Here is a 20,330-nt window from a genome sequence, read left to right on the forward strand (position 1 = left end):
GCTGAAAGGTGCCTGGTTCGATTCCTGGGGCCGGGCGCTGGAAAAGGGGCTGATAATCGGAGAGCTGCTGGGTTCCCATCCTCAAGACATCCCCCTACCTTTGGTCCTTGAGCAAGGCCCTTGACCCTACAACATGCTCTCCATTCAGGGGAGCTGTAGAGCAGCTAGAACCTGTGCTTGACTCAACTGTTATGTGTGCTTTGGGGGGGTTGATCATTTCTGTTGTTCGCTGTAAAACATATGGACAATAAAGTTGTATGGTTTGATATGCTGCTTTAAGTAAATCAGAGGTGGTCAGTTGTCACTTTATATTTTCAGATATCTCTACCTGCATGGTGTTCGTTTAGTGGCAGTCTTTTAAAACGCCCTCTCGCATACAATTGTTTGATTAGAACAGATGTTATCGGTTGGGGATGGTTCAATAGAAGTAATATCCGAAAGGGGAGGGGCCAAGGGTGGGCTGTTTCTTTCCTGTTGAGTAGGATGATAGATAAGTATAAGACCCTCTTGGATGAAGAATGCGATCACATTGAAAAATAAATAACTCATTGTGTTGCCCTGCGCCGCTCGAACCTGACAGAGACGCTCTCCAAAATGCAGCAACATCTCATCCTATCTATTTTTCTGGCATTCTTTTTCAAAATCTGCACCGGTGCAGGTGAGTCGATTTTTAATTAATTGTATTCTGAACTTGGAATGAAAGTATAAACTATACATTCGTTCAATAAATCATATTTGTGAATCTATTTTTCATAAATTAGGGGAAACGAAAAAATATATTGATAAGTAGGAATTTACTTATTGTACAGTAAAAAAATATATATACTAGGTCTATAAATATATATGTAAAAAAAATAATTGTAGCCAAACGTATCCAATGTAAGTAAACAGGCGACAACGTACTAATGTCCTACCATTCAAAGCTTTGAGGTAAATTAATATTGTCCTGGCTGCATGTCAAAGATTACATCAGCTTAGTGAGATCAAATTACATCCTCTGGTCATCCTATGAGTAGCCTATTTATTCGTGATACACCTGATCATTGTTTTCCATTTACATTGTTGATGTTGTAATTGAGGGTTTACATTTTTTTTTTTTATTATTTTATTAAACTGTAACAAATATATTTATATCGTATTTGATTAGCTTTCAAGCATAGGTTCATTAAAATATTACAAGTAGACCAATAACACATTCAAAACAACTGGTTGAAGTCAGTTTTTAGCCGTTATATTTTTGGTGTAAATTCTTTGAAGTTGAATTTACCTTTCATTAGAAAAGGTCCAGTTTGACTTTTAAAAATCCCGTGTCAGCAAGCCGCCTCTCAGATATCATCCAATGTTATATTTGAGCATCTATGAAATTGAAAACACTTCTCAGGATAACTTGATATAAATGTTTAAAAACGTATTAGGGTACTTACTACCTTATGATCGCAACTAGTCTCAAACATGAACGAGCTGCTTCCGTCCCGCACCGCATATCATCACCCCAAACGCGCGCGTAAATGCTATTCAACACCTGACATGTGCATCATAGAGATTTCCCACGCAATGCTGGCAGGCAGATCCACAGATCTCCAACCCCTTACCATGAAAGCACTGTGGCACAGTAAGTTCAAAGACATACAGTGAAACTCAAGTGTCTCTGTCTGTCAACAAATCAATGTGCCAAAGGTGTCTGCTTTTAGGTGTTAACATGATGACCGGTAGATTATGCTGGTCAACTATTAAAAGAAAACGAACAGAGAAGCCCATCATATCGTTTTCAGAATCGGATTAAGAAAACAGCTCTGTTATATCAAGCAATCCCCATTCATTCATCCACGTGCACCTGCACCCAATACGGAGTTCAGCACGAGCCAATGAGAGAGACTTGCGTGCCTGTCGCAACGAGAAGCAGCACGAGCTCCAACAAACAAACTGCGGATAAACGGTCAATCTCTACAAACGTTTTCGGGGAAAAACACACGAGAACTCAGGTCTCATACAGGTAGATCTAACGGTTTTAGTTAACAAAAAGACATTATCTGTTGGCTTTCCCCAGTCCTGAAATGGGTAACGCGCTCACGAGCTATAGGCTGCATTAGACTGGCTGCTCTGCGGATGTGGAGAACATCGTGCTGTCCCCACTGAGAACGAAATTTGATTTCATACTATTTGGATGAAGAAATCAGCCACACAAGTAAATGATAACATCATGCTACGTTGCTTTTGTATCTGATAAGAAGATGCCTTTGACCTTGAGCTTCCCTATTTGAATCCACACAAAAACAATCACCATATGCCAATTGACCAATTCCTAGCTGCATCACATTGTATAAAACATATTTTCTCAAGTGGGCAAAATGCAGATGGTTGAACTGGTCGGTTTAAACACACTTGTGCACTGGTCTGATGTCACCCCTGCTCTTTGGGGATCAAGAGTGGCGCAGCTGCATCTCAGAGCTTGAGACGTCATTACAGACACCCTGGTTCGAATCCAGGCTGTATCACAACCAACCGTGAGTCCCATAGGGCGGCGCACAATTGGCCCAGCGTCGTCAGGGTTTGGCCGCTGTAGGCCGTCATTGTAAATAAGAATTAGTTCTTAACTGACTTGCCTAGTTAAATAAAGGTTCAATAAAAAATCAATAATAGGGGAGTTGTTCTCTTTGCATCCCAAAAGACACCCTGACCTCATGCCAACCACTTGGATATCACCGTAGCCCCATTTCCCATATATCATCTGTAACTATTTTATTATAGGGGTTCTTTCATATCCCCTTGTAATTCAGCCTGGTCTCAGAGACAAACGTAACAGTACATGTAAAACCGAGATGTTGAAATTAGTATGATATGTAGGGTGGTTGGTCGGTCGGGTGGGTGGGTGGGTGGGTGGGTGTATAACGCAAACACCTAGTAACCCAAAGGTTGCGAGTTTGAATCTCATCACAAACAACGTTATCAGTTTAGATAGTTGTCAACTTTTCAACTACCTTTTAGCTACTTTGCCACTACTTAGAATGTTAGCTAACCCTTCCCCTAGCCTTAACCCTCTTAGCTAATCCTTGCCCTAGCCTTAACCCTCTTAGCTAACCCTTCCCCTAGCCTTAACCCTCTTAGCTAACCCTTCCCCTAGCCTTAACCCTCTTAGTTAACACTTCCCCTAGCCTTAACCCTCTTAGCTAACCCTTGCCCTAGCCTTAACCCTCTAGGGGAAGGGTTAGCTAAGAGGTTAACCCTCTTAGCCTTACCCTAACCCTTTGACCTAACACATACTGTAAACTTAATTCTAACCTTAACCCCAAGCCCTAGCCCAGCTAATATTAGCCTGTTAGATAATGTTAGCTAACCTACCCCACCTAGCTAGATTTCATAACATATCATACGTTTTGTAAATTTGTAACATACCGTATGAAATGGGTGATACACACCATACATAAAATATCATAAAAAAATGGAGTGTGGCAGATTTACGTACAGAATAATACGAAATGCTCTGAGACCAGGTTGTGTAATTAAGTCTATATCTAGTCTAGAGTAAGTTCCCTATACAACCTATAGGCCTACAGACCGTGATATGTGTGGAGAGGGGTTGTGTACGGCATAGAGAACACCAAGACACATCTCAGATCTCTCTCTCTCTCTCTCTCTCGCTGTCTTTGTTTAACACGTCCTAATATCCTAATGATGTTTGCAAATGTGCAGACAGACTTATTTATTTTTCTTTCGTTGCCTTTTGTTTCTCTTTGACAGTTTCCTATTTCTCGGCTGCTCAAAAACCTCGCTCCCCTGGGAGTGTGCACTCAGCTCAAAGCCATTTAAGAACCCATTGTTCAATGTTACTTTGCCCTGCATTGGTATAAAGATCAAAGCACAGTCGAGGGCTGCCTATCAGCAGATCAGCTATTGGTCACACAGGAATTGTGAACAAGGAAATCTGATTTAGATGCCAATTTAACAGAAGCAGGCTTTGTTTGTAGGATAATTGATTGACATTAAGGACTGTGTAAGTTTTTAAAATGCGTTTATTAAAAAACTTAATACACACCATACCTATTCCTCTGAGATAATCAGTATTCAAATGCCATTTAAAATGCACTATTCCACTCTTGCATGGTTTAACAAATGCCTTTTAAAACACACTATTCCACTCTTGCATGGTTTAACAAATGCCTTTTAAAACACACTATTCCACTCTTGCATGGTTTAACAAATGCCTTTTAAAACGCACTATTCCACTCTTGCATGGTTTAACAAATGCCTTTTAAAATGCACTATTCCACTCTTGCATGGTTTAACAAATGCCTTTTAAAACACACTATTCCACTCTTGCATGGTTTAACAAATGCCTTTTAAAACGCACTATTCCACTCTTGCATGGTTTAACAAATGCCTTTTAAAAATGCACTATTCCACTCTTGCATGGTTTACAGCATATTTTTATTTTTTTGTTCGACAGTAATAATAATAATATAATAATAATATATGCCATTTAGCAGACGCTTTTATCCAAAGCGACTTACAGTCATGTGTGCATACATTCTACGTATGGGTGGTCCCGGGGATCGAACCCACTACCCTGGCGTTACAAGCGCCATGCTCTACCAACTGAGCTACAGAAGGATAAGATAACGGTTCTGATGGTGCTGCTAGTGCACTTGGTAACGGACATGAAGTCAACAAGGAAGTTTAACTCCTAGAACTAATTCTACAGGTGAAAGTTGGGGTAGGGATTATGTAGGCCAGGGTAGAAGGGAGGCTACTTGGCCAATGAAGGCATTAGCCGATAGGCTTTAGTGTATTTTAATTATGACGTAGCCCACACATTGAAAGGCTTTTCAACTTGCAAACCCTGGTCCGACTCCAGGCATACGTGACATAAGTGGTCGCTTAGGGCCCCTGACAACTATCTTAGGAACTCAGTCGGGGTTTGAACTTACTATTGAGAGTAAGAGTAATACAATACACCAGGTGCAATTTAGAAGTTTATCTATTGTTACGTCAGTCACTAACAGTCAATCAATTAGCCATGTCAGCTAACAATGTTTAGATTGGTAGTTAGCCTAGTCGGCTAGCAATGTTTAGATCGGTAGTTAGCCTAGTCGGCTAACAATGTTTAGATCGGTATTTAGCCTAGTCGGCTAACAATGTTTAGATCGGTAGGTAGCCTAGTCAGCTAGCAATGTTTAGATTGGTAGTTAGCCTAGTCAGCTAACAATGTTTATATTGGTATTTAGCCTAGTCGGCTAACAATGTTTAGATTGGTAGTTAGCCTAGTCGGCTAACAATGTTTAGATCGGTAGTTAGCCTAGTCGGCTAACAATGTTTAGATCGGTATTTAGCCTAGTCGGCTAACAATGTTTAGATCGGTAGGTAGCCTAGTCAGCTAACAATGTTTAGATTGGTAGTTAGCCTAGTCAGCTAACAATGTTTATATTGGTATTTAGCCTAGTCGGCTAACAATGTTTAGATTGGTAGTTAGCCTAGTCGGCTAACAATGTTTAGATCGGTAGTTACCCTAGTCAGCTAACAATGTTTAGATCGATATTTAGCCTAGTCAGCTAACAATGTTTAGATTGGTAGTTAGCCTAGTCAGCTAACAATGTTTAGATTGGTAGTTACCCTAGTCAGCTAACAATGTTTAGATTGGTAGTTAGCCTAGTCGGCTAACAATGTTTAGATTGATAGTTAGCCTAGTCGGCTAACAATGTTTAGATCTGTATTTAGCCTAGTCAGCTAACAATGTTTAGATTGATAGTTAGCCTAGTCGGCTAACAATGTTTAGATCTGTATTTAGCCTAGTCAGCTAACAATGTTTAGATTGGTAGTTAGCCTAGTCGGCTAACAATGTTTAGATCTGTATTTAGCCTAGTCAGCTAACAATGTTTAGATTGATAGTTAGCCTAGTCGGCTAACAATGTTTAGATCTGTATTTAGCCTAGTCAGCTAACAATGTTTAGATTGATAGTTAGCCTAGTCAGCTAACAATGTTTAGATTGGTAGTTAGCCTAGTCAGCTAACAATATTTAGATTGGTAGTTAGCCTAGTCGGCTAACAATGTTTAGATCTGTATTTAGCCTAGTCAGTTAACAATGTTTAGATTGATAGTTAGCCTAGTTAGTCTAGCTAGCTATCTGGACTTGTAGTAATCATGGTCAAATACTGCCCGGGCTCACAGGGTAAGTGCCCAGGGCCCTGACCTCCATGGGGCCTCTATTGATTGTGTTAGTCATTCTCACTCAGACATCATATTAACATGGCATAAGTCATGGCAAAACGTGTAGAATTGCAACAAATTAGCTTTAAAACGGCAAAAATATATCTCCACCCCATGGCAAAATGGATAGAATTGCAGGAAATTAGCTGTAAAACTGAAGAAAATAAATATTTCTCTGCCTCATGGCAAAATGAGTAGAATTGTCTGAAATGTGTTCTAAAATTACAGAATCTTGTTTGCACGCAATTGTAAAATGTGTAGAATTGCAGGAAAATAGTCTTAAAATGCAAAGTTGATTTTCAATTCTACACATTTTGCCATGGTGTGTAAAAAAAATGTCACGCAAATTTAAAGCAAGTTTTCTGCAATTGTAGACATTTTGCAATTTTTGCATTTTGCAAACCAACCATTTTTATGCCACTTAGCACCTATTTGTGGTTATAATTGTTCATTTTTTCGTACTATTCTCATACCAGAGCATATGTGGTTATTTTGGAGTTCCCAAAGTGCTCCTGCTACTTATTTCTTCCTCCCTGTATGGTGCTGGCTCTTTTCTTTGATCAGCTTGAAGGTTATTTATTTATTGAAAACAATATAATAATAATGGCACCATATGGGCACACTCTGTGACCTTCCAAGTCTAGACCCCCTGCAGAGTTTATTTGGGCTTTAAAAAAAAACCTGATAGCCATGACCAGTACAGAAGGAACCAACCAATGGTGGCAAAGAAAGAAACCAGGAACCAGCACTTCCTTCAAATCAAATCAAATCACATTTATTTATATAGCCCTTGGTACATCAGCTGATATCTCAAAGTGCTGTACAGAAACCCAGCCTAAAAACCCCCAAACAGCAAGCAATGCAGGTGTAGAAGCACAGTGGCTAGGAAAAAACTCCCTAGAAAGGCCAAAACCTAGGAAGAAACCTAGAGAGGAACCAGGCTATGTGGGGTGGCCAGTCCTCTTCTGGCTGTGCCGGGTGGAGATTATAACAGAACATGGCCAAAGATGTTCAAATGTTCATAAATGACCAGCATGGTCGTATAATAATAAGGCAGAACAGCTTCAGGAGGAGAAACTCTTCCACTCCAGTACTAATAACACTGTATATTCCATTTTTGTATTTCCCATAAATATTCCATCTGCGAGACAGCAGTAGATATTTGTCTCAGAGCAAGAGCCAGTCCCATTGTGAAATATTAATAAACTTTCAAAACATGCGTGAGAAGTTGTCCTTTGATGTTATTTTTTTTTCTTCCAATTTTGTATATATTCTGATAGCGCGTAAACTTGTTAGTGTGCCTTTGTGTACTTGAACAATAGAAAACACAATTCCTGTGTATTAGGGGCATTTGTATAACCGGTAATAACAGTTGACTTTAAGCAAAACTTGAACAATTCATTGTTTGCGGAAAAGCGGAAATAAACAAACTATTGATAATGGGCAGATTTGATAAATATCTTTGAAATCTTGCGGATGCGGTTTTCTGGTCATTCTCCAGAATCACTGCTGTTTGTAACATCCATCCTCCTCCCTCCCCTTAGTTCTCCAAATAGACTGCAGTACAGAATGTTGTTAACTGCTGTGAGGGTTAACAATAGGATGAGGGTATAAACATTCTTTACTCAGGTGATAACTGCTTCCGTCCAGAAAGACATGTATAATTAGAATGTATGGGGCCGTAGGATTAGAATGTATGGGGCCGTAGCATTAGAATGTATGGGGCCGTAGCATTAGAATGTATGGGGTCGTAGCATTAGAATGTATGGGGCCGTAGCATTAGAATGTATGGGGCCGTAGGATTAGAATGTATGGGGCCGTAGCATTAGAATGTATGGGGCCGTAGCATTAGAATGTATGGGGCCGTAGCATTAGAATGTATGGGGCCGTAGGATTAGAATGTATGGGGCCGTAGCATTAGAATGTATGGGGCCGTAGCATTAGAATGTATGGGGCCGTAGCATTAGAATGTATGGGGCCGTAGCATTAGAATGTATGGGGCCGTAGCATTAGAATGTATGGGGCCGTAGGATTAGAATGTATGGGGCCGTAGCATTAGAATGTATGGGGCCGTAGCATTAGAATGTATGGGGCCGTACGATTAGAATGTATGGGGCCGTAGCATTAGAATGTATGGGGCCGTAGCATTAGAATGTATGGGGCCGTAGCATTACAATGTATGGGGCCGTAGCATTAGAATGTATGGGGCCGTACGATTAGAATGTATGGGGCAGTAGCATTAGAATGTATGGGGCCGTACGATTAGAATGTATGGGGCCGTAGCGATTAGAATGTATGGGGCCGTAGCATTAGAGTGTATGGGGCCGTAGCATTAGAATGTATGGGGCCGTAGCATTAGAATGTATGGGGCCGTAGCATTAGAATGTATGGGGCCGTAGGATTAGAATGTATGGGGCCGTAGCATTAGAATGTATGGGGCCGTAGCATTAGAATGTATGGGGCCGTAGCATTAGAATGTATGGGGCCGTAGCATTAGAATGTATGGGGCCGTAGCATTAGAATGTATGGGGCCGTAGCATTAGAATGTAAGGGGCCGTAGCATTAGAATGTATGGGGCCGTAGCATTAGAATGTATGGGACCGTAGCATTAGAATGTATGGGGCCGTAGCATTAGAATGTATGGGGCCGTAGGATTAGAATGTATGGGGCCGTAGCATTAGAATGTATGGGGCCGTAGCATTAGAATGTATGGGGCCGTAGCATTAGAATGTATGGGGCCGTAGCATTAGAATGTATGGGGCCGTAGTATTAGAATGTATGGGGCCGTAGCATTAGAATGTATGGGGCCGTAGGATTAGAATGTATGGGGCCTTAGCATTAGAATGTATGGGGCCGTAGCATTAGAATGTATGGGGCCGTAGCATTAGAATGTATGGGGCCGTAGCATTAGAATGTATGGGGCCGTAGCATTAGAATGTATGGGGCCGTAGCATTAGAATGTATGGGGCCGTAGGATTAGAGTGTATGGGGCCGTAGCATTAGAGTGTATGGGGCCGTAGGATTAGAGTGTATGGGGCCGTAGCATTAGAATGTATGGGGCCGTAGCATTAGAGTGTATGGGGCCGTAGGATTAGAGTGTATGGGGCCGTAGCATTAGAATGTATGAGGCCGTAGGATTAGAGTGTATGGGGCCGTAGGATTAGAATGTATGGGGCCGTAGGATTAGAGTGTATGGGGCCGTAGGATTAGAGTGTATGGGGCCGTAGGATTAGAGTGTATGGGGCCGTAGGATTAGAGTGTATGGGGCCGTAGCATTAGAGTGTATGGGGCCGTAGCATTAGAGTGTATGGGGCCGTAGCATTAGAGTGTATGGGGCCGTAGGATTAGAATGTATGGGGCCGTAGGTTTAGAATGTATGGGGCCGTAGGATTAGAATGTATGGGGCCGTAGGATTAGAATGTATGGGGCCGTAGGATTAGAATGTATGGGGCCGTAGGTTTAGAATTTATGGGGCCGTAGGATTAGAATGTATGGGGCCGTAGGTTTACAATGTATGGGGCCGTAGCATTAGAATGTATGGGGCCGTAGGATTAGAATGTATGGGGCCGTAGGTTTAGAATGTATGAGGCCGTAGCATTAGAATGTATGGGGCCGTAGGATTAGAATGTATGGGGCCGTAGGATTATAATGAATGGGGCAGCCGTAGGATTAGAATGTATGGGGCCGATGATGACACCAGACCCTAGCCCCTCCCCTTCTACTCTCCTCCCTGAAATACTCTCCATTGGTTTCAGATCTTCACAGTTTCAATCTGTGGCAACAACTCACATAGTTTATTTCAGGAACATTTATTAATATCAAGGTCAATCCTCACCACTGTTTTCACAGAAGGATATTTGCTTTGAAGTGATTGATGTTTGATTCTGACTGTAACATTATATTACAGGGAAACAACAACAGATTGTGTGATGTAGATGCTGTTTGTTATGCGCTAAATATTCTGATCATGTATGGTTTACTGATATTTGTCATGTTTCAGATTGGTGCTACCAGTCCCAACATACCTGTGACACCCCTTGTAATGGTGAGTTTGAAACACAGTGATGAACAAGAAATGTCATGTTAAATCTGTCCATACCCCTCCCTCCCTCCCTCCCTCCCTCCCTCCCTCCCTCCCTCCCTCCCTCCCTCCCTCCCTCCCTCCCTCCCTCCCTCCCTCCCTCCCTCCCTCCCTCCCTCCCTCCTCTCCTCTCCCTCCTCCCTCCCTCCCTCCCTCCCTCCCTCCCTCCCTCCCTCCCTCCCTCCCTCCCTCTCTCCTCTCCCTCCCTCCCTCCCTCCCTCCCTCCCTCCCCTCCTCTCCCTCCCTCCCTCCCTCCCTCCCTCTCTCCTCTCCCCTCCCTCCCTCCCTCCCTCCCCCTCCCTCCCTCCCTCCCTCCCTCCCTCCCTCCCTCCCTCCCTCCCTCCCTCCCTCCCTCCCTCCCTCCCTCCCTCCCTCTCTCTCTCTCTCTCTCTCTCTCTCTCTCTCTCTCTCTCCTCCTCTCCTCTCTCTCTCTCTCTCTCTCTCTCTCTCTCTCTCTCTCTCTCTCTTCCCTCCCTCCTCTCCTCTCCCTCCTAATGAAACACTTACCCACTCCTCAAAACAGTTGTATTCAGACAGATGTAATACACTAGAACATTCCTGGTGTGTATCTTGCTGTCTTTTTATCCTCACTGTTCTACAGGACCTGAGAAGTGGGATCATGTTAACAGAGTCTGTGCAGGCGATAACCAATCCCCCATCAACATCGTCCACAGGAAGACCGTACCAGACAATCGCCTCACACCCTTCCAGTTTAAACAGTACCAGGATTCCTTCCAAGGCGCGATTAAAAACAATGGACACTCTGGTATGTTTCATTAAGGCCCGATCAAAAACAATGGACACTGGTATGTTTCATTAAGGCCCGATCAAAAACAATGGACACTCTGGTATGTTTCATTAAGGCCCGATTAAAAACAATGGACACTCTGATATGTTTCATTAAGGCCCGATCAAAAACAATGGACACTCTGGTATGTTTCATTAAGGCCCGATTAAAAACAATGGACACTCTGGTATGTTTCATTAAGGCCCGATCAAAAACAATGGACACTCTGGTATGTTTCATTAAGGCCCGATCAAAAACAATGGACACTCTGGTATGTTTCATTAAGGCCCGATCAAAAACAATGGACACTCTGGTATGTTTCATTAAGGCCCGATCAAAAACAATGGACACTCTGGTATGTTTCATTAAGGCCCGATCAAAAACAATGGACACTCTGGTATGTTTCATTAAGGCCCGATCAAAAACAATGGACACTCTGGTATGTTTCATTAAGGCCCGATCAAAAACAATGGACACTCTGGTATGTTTCATTAAGGCCCCTTGAACAGTCTTTCCTCATGCCTACCTGAACTTGATCTAAATGATGTAACGATGCTTTTATTTATTGAAATTGTTTACATTCAAAGACAAAACATGTTGTTGTTGATCCCAATAATCCACCACTCCCCTCCAGAAGCATGTCGTTTCCTAGCAACAAACATCTAGAAAGATCTATATAACGTCTATATTTTTTAATGAATGTAATTTCCACTGTGTTATCCCCTCCAGTGCAGGTGAACGTGCCTCACGATGCCTATGTGATTGGTGGAGACCTGGAGATGCCCTATAAGGCAGTGCAGTTCCACCTGCACTGGGGCAAGAACGGAGGACCAGGGTCAGAACACACCATCGACGGAGAGCAGTACCCCATGGAGGTAATGTTATTATGTTATAATCTATCCTACCATGCCTTTCTAAGGTCTTCGAAAGCCAAGTCAACAAACAGATTACCGACCATTTCGAATCTCACCATACCTTCTCTGCTATGCAATCTGGTTTCAGAGCTGGTCATGGGTGCACCTCAGCCACGCTCAAGGTCCTAAACGATATCTTAACCGCCATCGATAAGAAACATTACTGTGCAGCCGTATTCATTGATCTGGCCAAGGCTTTCGACTCTGTCAATCACCACATCCTCATCGGCAGACTCGATAGCCATGGTTTCTCAAATGATTGCCTCGCCTGGTTCACCAACTACTTCTCTGATAGAGTTCAGTGTGTCAAATCGGAAGGTCTGCTGTCCGGACCTCTGGCAGTCTCTATGGGGGTGCCACAGGGTTCAATTCTTGGACTGACTCTCTTCTCTGTATACATCAATGAGGTCGCTCTTGCTGCTGGTGAGTCCCTGATCCACCTCTACGCAGACGACACCATTCTGTATACTTCCAGCCCTTCTTTGGACACTATGTTAACAACCCTCCAGGCAAGCTTCAATGCCATACAACTCTCCTTCCGTGGCCTCCAATTGCTCTTAAATACAAGTAAAACTAAATGCATGCTCTTCAACCGATCGCTACCTGCACCTACCCGCCTGTCCAACATCACTACTCTGGACGGCTCTGACTTAGAATACGTGGACAACTACAAATACTTAGGTGTCTGGTTAGACTGTAAACTCTCCTTCCAGACCCATATCAAACATCTCCAATCCAAAGTTAAATCTAGAATTGGCTTCCTATTTCGCAACAAAGCATCCTTCACTCATGCTGCCAAACATACCCTTGTAAAACTGACCATCCTACCAATCCTCGACTTTGGCGATGTCATTTACAAAATAGCCTCCAATACCCTACTCAACAAATTGGATGCAGTCTATCACAGTGCAATCCGTTTTGTCACCAAAGCCCCATATACTACCCACCATTGCGACCTGTACGCTCTCGTTGGCTGGCCCTCGCTTCATACTTGTCGCCAAACCCACTGGCTCCATGTCATCTACAAGACCCTGCTAGGTAAAGTCCCCCCTTATCTCAGCTCGCTGGTCACCATAGCATCTCCCACCTGTAGCACACGCTCCAGCAGGTATATCTCTAGTCACCCCCAAAACCAATTCTTTCTTTGGCCGCCTCTCCTTCCAGTTCTCTGCTGCCAATGACTGGAACGAACTACAAAAATCTCTGAAACTGGAAACACTTATCTCCCTCACTAGCTTTAAGCACCAACTGTCAGAGCATCTTACAGATTACTGCACCTGTACATAGCCCACCTATAATTTAGCCCAAACAACTACCTCTTTCCCAACTGTATTTAATTTATTTATTTATTTTGCTCCTTTGCACCCCATTATTTGTATTTCTACTTTGCACATTCTTCCATTGCAAAACTACCATTCCAGTGTTTTACTTGCTATATTGTATTTACTTTGCCACCATGGCCTTTTTGCCTTTACCTCCCTTCTCACCTCATTTGCTCACATTGTATATAGACTTGTTTACACTGTATTATTGACTGTATGCTTGTTTTACTCCATGTGTAACTCTGTGTCGTTGTATGTGTCGAATTGCTTTGCTTTATCTTGGCCAGGTCGCAATTGTAAATGAGAACTTGTTCTCAACTTGCCTACCTGGTTAAATAAAGGTGAAATAAAAAAATGTTACGTAGGACAGCTACTGTCTGACACGCACACAAACACACACACGCACACACTGAGCGGCATAGGCAAGATGCAATATACTGTGTTTTATACCATCTACTGCATCTTGCCTGTGCCGCACGGCCATCGCTCATCCATATATTTATGTGTATATATTCTTATTCCATTCCTTTACTTAGATTTGTGTGTATTGGGTCGTTGTAGTGGAATTGTTAGATCACTTGTTAGATATTACTGCACTGTCGAAAGCACAAGCATTTCGCATCACTATCAATAATAACTGCTAACCGTGTGTGTGTGTGTGTGTGTGTGTGTGTGTGTGTGTGTGTGTGTGTGTGTGTGTGTGTGTGTGTGTGTGTGTGTGTGTGTGTGTGTGTGTGTGTGTGTGTGTGTGTGTGTGTGTGTGTGTGTGTGTGTGTGTGTGTGTGTGTGTGTGTGTGTGTGTGTGTGTGACCAATACATTTTAATTTTGACACACACAAAACGCACTTTTTATATATATTTTGTCACATCCATAACAGAGGATCACAGTCCAATTTAAAACAGAGTTCAGAGGAAAGTTTTATATATATATATATATATATATATATATATATATATATATATATATATATATATATATATATATATTTTTAAATGCTACGAAGTCTGATAGTGATGATACGGACTTTCTATTTACTTTTCTACAGCTGCATATTGTTCACATGAAACAGCAGCACTCAAACTTGGGAGATGCCTTGAAAGATCCATCCGGAGTTGCAGTCCTGGGATTTTTCTACGAGGTTCGTTAACATTTCAATATGTTTGAATGGTCTCTGCCGTAGCCGGTCAGACTTTGACTTCTGAATGCACGTATCCGTGGCAACACTTCTCAATTAAATGACATCATAGCACCGTGCAATTTTGTCTTGTATGTGATATACTGTGTGTTTATATATTGGCGTTTATTTATGTGTGTATAAAAATACTGTATATAGATAGATAGATAGATAGATAGATAGATAGATAGATAGATAGATAGATAGATAGATAGATAGATAGATAGATAGATAGATAGATAGATAGATAGATAGATAGATAGATAGATAGATAGATAGATAGATAGATACACAGTGCATTCAGAAAGTATTTACACCCCTTGGCGTATTCCACATTTTGTTGTGCTACAGCCTGAATTCAAAATGGATTACATTGTTGCTGTTTTTCTCACCCATCTACACACAATACCCCATAATGACAAAGTGAAATCATATTTTTTAGAAAAGTTAGCAAATGTATTGTAAATTAAATACATAAATATCTAACTTACATAAATATTTACACCCCTGAGTCAATACTTTGTAGAAGCACCTTTAGCAGCAATTGAGTCATTCTGGGTAAATATCTAAGAGCTTGTCCACACCTGGATTGAGCAACATTTGCTCATTATTCTTTTCTAAATTCTTCAAGCTCTGTCAATTTGGTTGTTGATCATTGCTAGACAAGCATTTTCAGGTCTTGCCATGGGTTTTTTGGATAGGGTTTTGCCTGTGCTTAACTTTATTCCATATATTTTTTATCCTGCAAAACTCCCCCGCCCTTAACGATTACAAGCATACCCATAACATGATGCAGCCTCCACTATACTTGAACTATGGAGAATGGTACTCCGTAATGTGTTTTATTGGATTTGCCCCAAACATAACACTTTGTCTTCAGGACAAAAAGTGAATTGCTTTGGCACATTTTTTACAGTTTTACTTTAGTGCCTTGTTCCAAACAGGATGCATGTTTCGGAGTATTTGTATTCTGTACAGGCTTCCCTATTTTCACTCTGTTAATTAGGTTACTTCTCAATACTAACTACAATGTTGTTCATCCATCCTCAGTTTTCTCCTATCACTCTGTAACTATTCTAAAGTCACCATTGGCCTCATGGTGAAATCCCGGAGCGGTTTCCTTCCTCTCTGGCAACTGAGTTAGGAAGGAAGTTAGGAAGGACACCTTTATCTTCTCGTTACTGGGTGTATTGATACACCATCCTAAATGTAATTAATAGCTTCACCAGGCTCAAAGGGATATTCAATGTCTGCTTTTTTACCCATTTACCAATTGGTGCCCTTCTTTGCGAGACATTGGAAACCTCTCTGGTCTTTGTGGTTGAATCTGTGTTTGAAATGCACTGCTCGACTGAGGGACCTTACAGATAATTGTATGTGTTGGGTACAGAGATGAGGTAGTCCTTAAAAAAATAATGTTAAACACTATTATTGCAGACAGAGTGAGTCCATGCAACTTATCATGTGAAATTTTAAGCAAATGTTTACTCCTGAACTTATTTAGGCTTGTTATAACAAAGGGGTTGAACACTTATCGACTCAAGACATTTCAGCTTGTTGTTGAAAAAAAAAAGTATTATTAATTAAATTAAATCGAAAAACTGAATTCCACTTTGACATTATGGGGTATTATGCATAGGCCAGTGACACAACATCTAAATGTAAATCTGTTTTTTTCATACAGGCTGTAACACAGCAAAGTGTGGGTAAGGTCAAGGGGTGTGAATACTCTCTGAAGGCTCGAGTCACGATTCTTATTTTTCTACCATTTGTCAGGAATCTCTCAGTGAAAACCGAAAATATGACCCCATTGTAAAAGCTCTCCAGAGCATCAAGACGACTCGTGAGTATATTTTATAGCCTAATGTTAGATCTCTCCAGAGCATCAAGACGACTGGTGAGTATATTTTATAGCCTAATGTTAGATCTCTCCCGAGCATCAGGACGACTGGTGAGTATATTTTATAGCCTAATGTTAGATCTCTCCAGAGCATCAGGACGACTGGTGAGTATATTTTATAGCCTAATGTTAGATCTCTCCAGAGCATCAGGACACCTGGTGAGTATATTTTATAACTGATGTTAGATCTCTCCAGAGCATCAGGACACCTGGTGAGTATATTTTATAACTGATGTTAGATCTCTCCAGAGCATCAGGACACCTGGTGAGTATATTTTATAACTGATGTTAGATCTCTCCAGAGCATCAGGACACCTGGTGAGTATATTTTATAACTGATGTTAGATCTCTCCAGAGCATCAGGACACCTGGTGAGTATATTTTATAACTGATGTATGGGTTATTCAGATCCATCTTGCTAAAGATATGGCATGTATCATAAATTAGATTTACGAAGCTGAAAACAATCTCACATCTTTGTACATTTAATAATGTACACGATACGTTCTGTTCTGCTCTGCTCCTGTATAGCAGATACTGTTCATCCTTACAGTTTCATTTCATTGACATGCAACGAGAGAGACTGAGGAGATTTGATGTCTTCACTAATGTCTTCAATGCTTTCCTCTGTGTCTTGTCCTATCTGCCTCCAGGTGCCAAATATTTTCATGAGTTCATGCCAAGATTAATGTTCCCTTTTGTATGTAACTTGTACATCGCAGATACAATTTGTTTCAATACTCTATATTCATCCCATGTCTTGTCCTGTTGGCATGTACCAACAACAATGTTGTGCTAAGATTAATATAAGTTCTGTGTAGCAGATACAATTTGTCTCCATTTGTTTCAGGGCTCAATGTTTCTGATTGTAATGCTGTGCTGTTGCAGATGCTCAAGCCACTCTGAGTGCTGTGTCTCTGGAGCAGCTGATTCCTCCCCAGCAGAACCTGACCAACTACTACCGTTACAAAGGCTCCCTCACCACCCCCAACTGCACTGAGTCCGTGGTCTGGACCGTGTTTGAGAAGCCCATTCCTCTCAGCAAAAACCAGGTAGAGCAGCCGTTTAACCCAACGTTTTGTTGGTACATTAGGAAACACTCTGAAAGCAGAACAGTAGTTATTTTGAGTAGTTGAACAAACCCTACCAGTAGATACACCGTTCGTTTGATATGATGCTACTCATTGTTAGTATCAGCTCCGTGACCTCCGTGACCTCCGTGACCTTTGTGTTCTGTCTTCCAGCTGCGTAAGTTTACAGAACTCCAGTTTAAGGACGGCAAGGACATGGTGGACACCTTCCGGCCGGTGCAGCCCCTGAACCGCCGCGTTGTGTACCGGTCTGGAGGCGCAGTGGCGCTGGCTAGCGCCGCGCTCCTCGTGGCTTCCGTCGCCATGGCGATGGGACTGTCACAGCCCAACTAGAGGAAGGCCGAGCGAGCCGCACCACCACCACCACCACCACCACCACCAGCATGAACACCATGAGTTCTCAGAACCAACCGCCAAATAAACAAACTAAACTAAACTACAGCATCAATCAACCAACATCCATGCCCTAACCTTTGAAAACTCTCAGCCTGAAAACCAACATGCCCCAGACCCCTTTACAATGACCTATAGGGATTAATTCCTTCTCAAACTTTAGTATTAGAGCTCTCGAGTTCTACAGTTCATAAGTTCAACATCCCTCCCTGTTCAATGTCGGGTCAATTTAGAGTCCCCAGTCTAAAGTTACAATACAAAATGTGAGGACCCTCTGCTCTGTGTTCAGGTGGTCGGTCAGGCTGCTGCTATAGGCTAAACATAGAGGCCTATACATCCATGACCTGATTGGCACTGGACTGGCAAGTGATCATGTTCTTGAATGGAACGTGTGGATGGTGGCTAGTCGCTATTAATAGCCAGCAGTCATAAATACTTTCCAGTCTCCAGATTAAAACCGAGGAGAGGAGAGAAATGCCATGGCCTGATCTTTCCCTCTGCATTGCCAAGTCCATGAACTCCCGTTATCACAACCACCGTCACCGGTTAGGTGAGCATGCTATTGCCACCCACCACGGGCCCCGGGGCAACATTATCTAAGGGGCAAGGAGGACGGAGGTCCCCATAGCAACACACGAATCACTCACCCAGGGGCCCAGGGGTAACTAAAAGACACAGGCCGACCCATGAGGAACACAACACACCATAGTGAGTGTTAAAGTGTTTAGAGGCTGGACTGTCCCTGTCCCCCCCCCCCCCCCCCCCCAGCCCCCCCTAGTCACACATGAGCTCCACCTCTTGGTGGAGGAAGAGGAGGTGGAGGAAGATGCGGAGCTGGAGTGATGAGCTTTCCGGCTCTGATCCTAGGTCATGAGGTTGATTGACAGATTGATTGATACTTATTTATTGATTAACCCCCCCTAATTGATTGATAAATATATAGATTAATTGATTGACAGATTGATTGATACTTATTTGACCAATGTCGTTATAGTTTTATGGCCAATTATCCATATCCAAATGTTTAGCATGGATCTGCATGTTGTCTCTCTCTTTCTCTCTCTCTCTCTCAAGAGAACCATAGAGACTGTACACACTTTATACCTAAGCCACTTCAGAAACTGTATACCACCAGCTCGGCCAATTAAACTGTCCCTTTTGAGAACATGTGACCTTGTGTTCACAGCTTATATTACGGGGGTCTTGAATGCACTGAATGTTACCTACTGTGAATTATTTACTCCAATATGATCAAGACAAGACTGATGTACAGAATGAACTAGGAATATTAATTATATACATGTTCCGTTTGTTTCATAGTACACCAATGTTATATTACATTTATATACTGTGTAATGTGTACACGTATTTTGTGTACTGTATGTGTATTGATATATATATATATATAAGGACATACTGTTGATGTTATTTATATACAGCTTGGTGTTTAAAAGTTTAAATATAATGATTGTTTCTGCCTTGGCCAAGTCTCCCTTGAAAAAAAAAACTCTGGATCTCAATGGGCTTTTCCTGGTTAAATAAAAGTTCAATAAATAAACAACTATAGATATATAGATATAGATATATATTTCAGAAAGAAAACCAATCCCCCTCCCCAAAAGGGGAAATGGATTATATTAGCAAGTTGTTTCTGACCAATTCAAAATATGTTAACTCTTGAAATGAGATATGTTCAGAAGTATTAAACGTTTGAGTTTGTTTGGTTGTAATGTTTGAAAATGTTATACGTGATATGGAGAATGAGTTCCGATTGAATAAACTACTGACATGCCTTTTTGTTAATGAGTTGGTCTATCTGGTTCATTGGGCAATCAATGCTTCTACGGGTATGTCAGATTTGGCATGAGCAATAAGTTTGTGTGCTCTTTGAATTCAATTACAAACACAGGTTATTGTCTCTGCTTCTGACTTACTGTACTGCTGCCCCCCCCCTGTACCCTGAAGGTGCTAATCTAAGATCAAGTGTTCTGGCTCTCTTTATCTTGAGGCTCAAACCTCTGTGGATTGGATAGACTTCTCAGTTTCCTGTTAGCCTCCTGGTCTAGTTGGTCGGTCTGATGGATCTCTAATCCTTTTCTAATTGACTTGTTCTGGATTTTTTTTTGGGGGGGGGTATCCTTGGCCTGAGTAATCACACACACACACACAAAATGCACGCGCATACCACGCTCGGAGACAGGGCAATCTTACGGCACCCTAGACAGTAGACACCCTAATCTACAAGGCTTGGAACAGCCTCCTGTACTGTAGATTCAAAAACATTAATTCTCAGTCTGTGGGGGTGGGGGGGGGTTCCCCGAAAGACAGATGGGCAGGTGTCCGGTAAACTCATTCACATACCCCCCCCCCCCCTTTCTCGTCATTTAGGAAATGAAAGCCTCACCGTGACAGAAAGCTCCTTCCAGAGTGACCATACAGAATACACATGCTCTAATGTTCTAATG

At 42.0% G+C, this 20,330-nt stretch overlaps 1 protein-coding gene across 1 annotated transcript; it reads left to right on the forward strand.

The window, feature by feature from the left end:
- The first annotated feature begins 499 nt into the window (after positions 1 to 499).
- Positions 500 to 19,668, forward strand: LOC124014907 (carbonic anhydrase 4-like). The gene is made up of 8 exons (XM_046329873.1): positions 500 to 658; positions 10,203 to 10,247; positions 10,885 to 11,049; positions 11,800 to 11,945; positions 14,353 to 14,445; positions 16,258 to 16,324; positions 17,270 to 17,433; positions 17,626 to 19,668. Exons 1-8 carry the CDS (start codon positions 595 to 597, stop codon positions 17,803 to 17,805), a joined length of 924 nt encoding a protein of 307 aa, XP_046185829.1. The 5' UTR covers positions 500 to 594; the 3' UTR covers positions 17,806 to 19,668.
- The last annotated feature ends 662 nt before the right edge of the window (positions 19,669 to 20,330 follow it).

The sequence above is a fragment of the Oncorhynchus gorbuscha genome, linkage group LG02, assembly GCF_021184085.1.
Source record: "Oncorhynchus gorbuscha isolate QuinsamMale2020 ecotype Even-year linkage group LG02, OgorEven_v1.0, whole genome shotgun sequence".
In the NCBI taxonomy this organism is placed as follows: domain Eukaryota; kingdom Metazoa; phylum Chordata; class Actinopteri; order Salmoniformes; family Salmonidae; genus Oncorhynchus; species Oncorhynchus gorbuscha.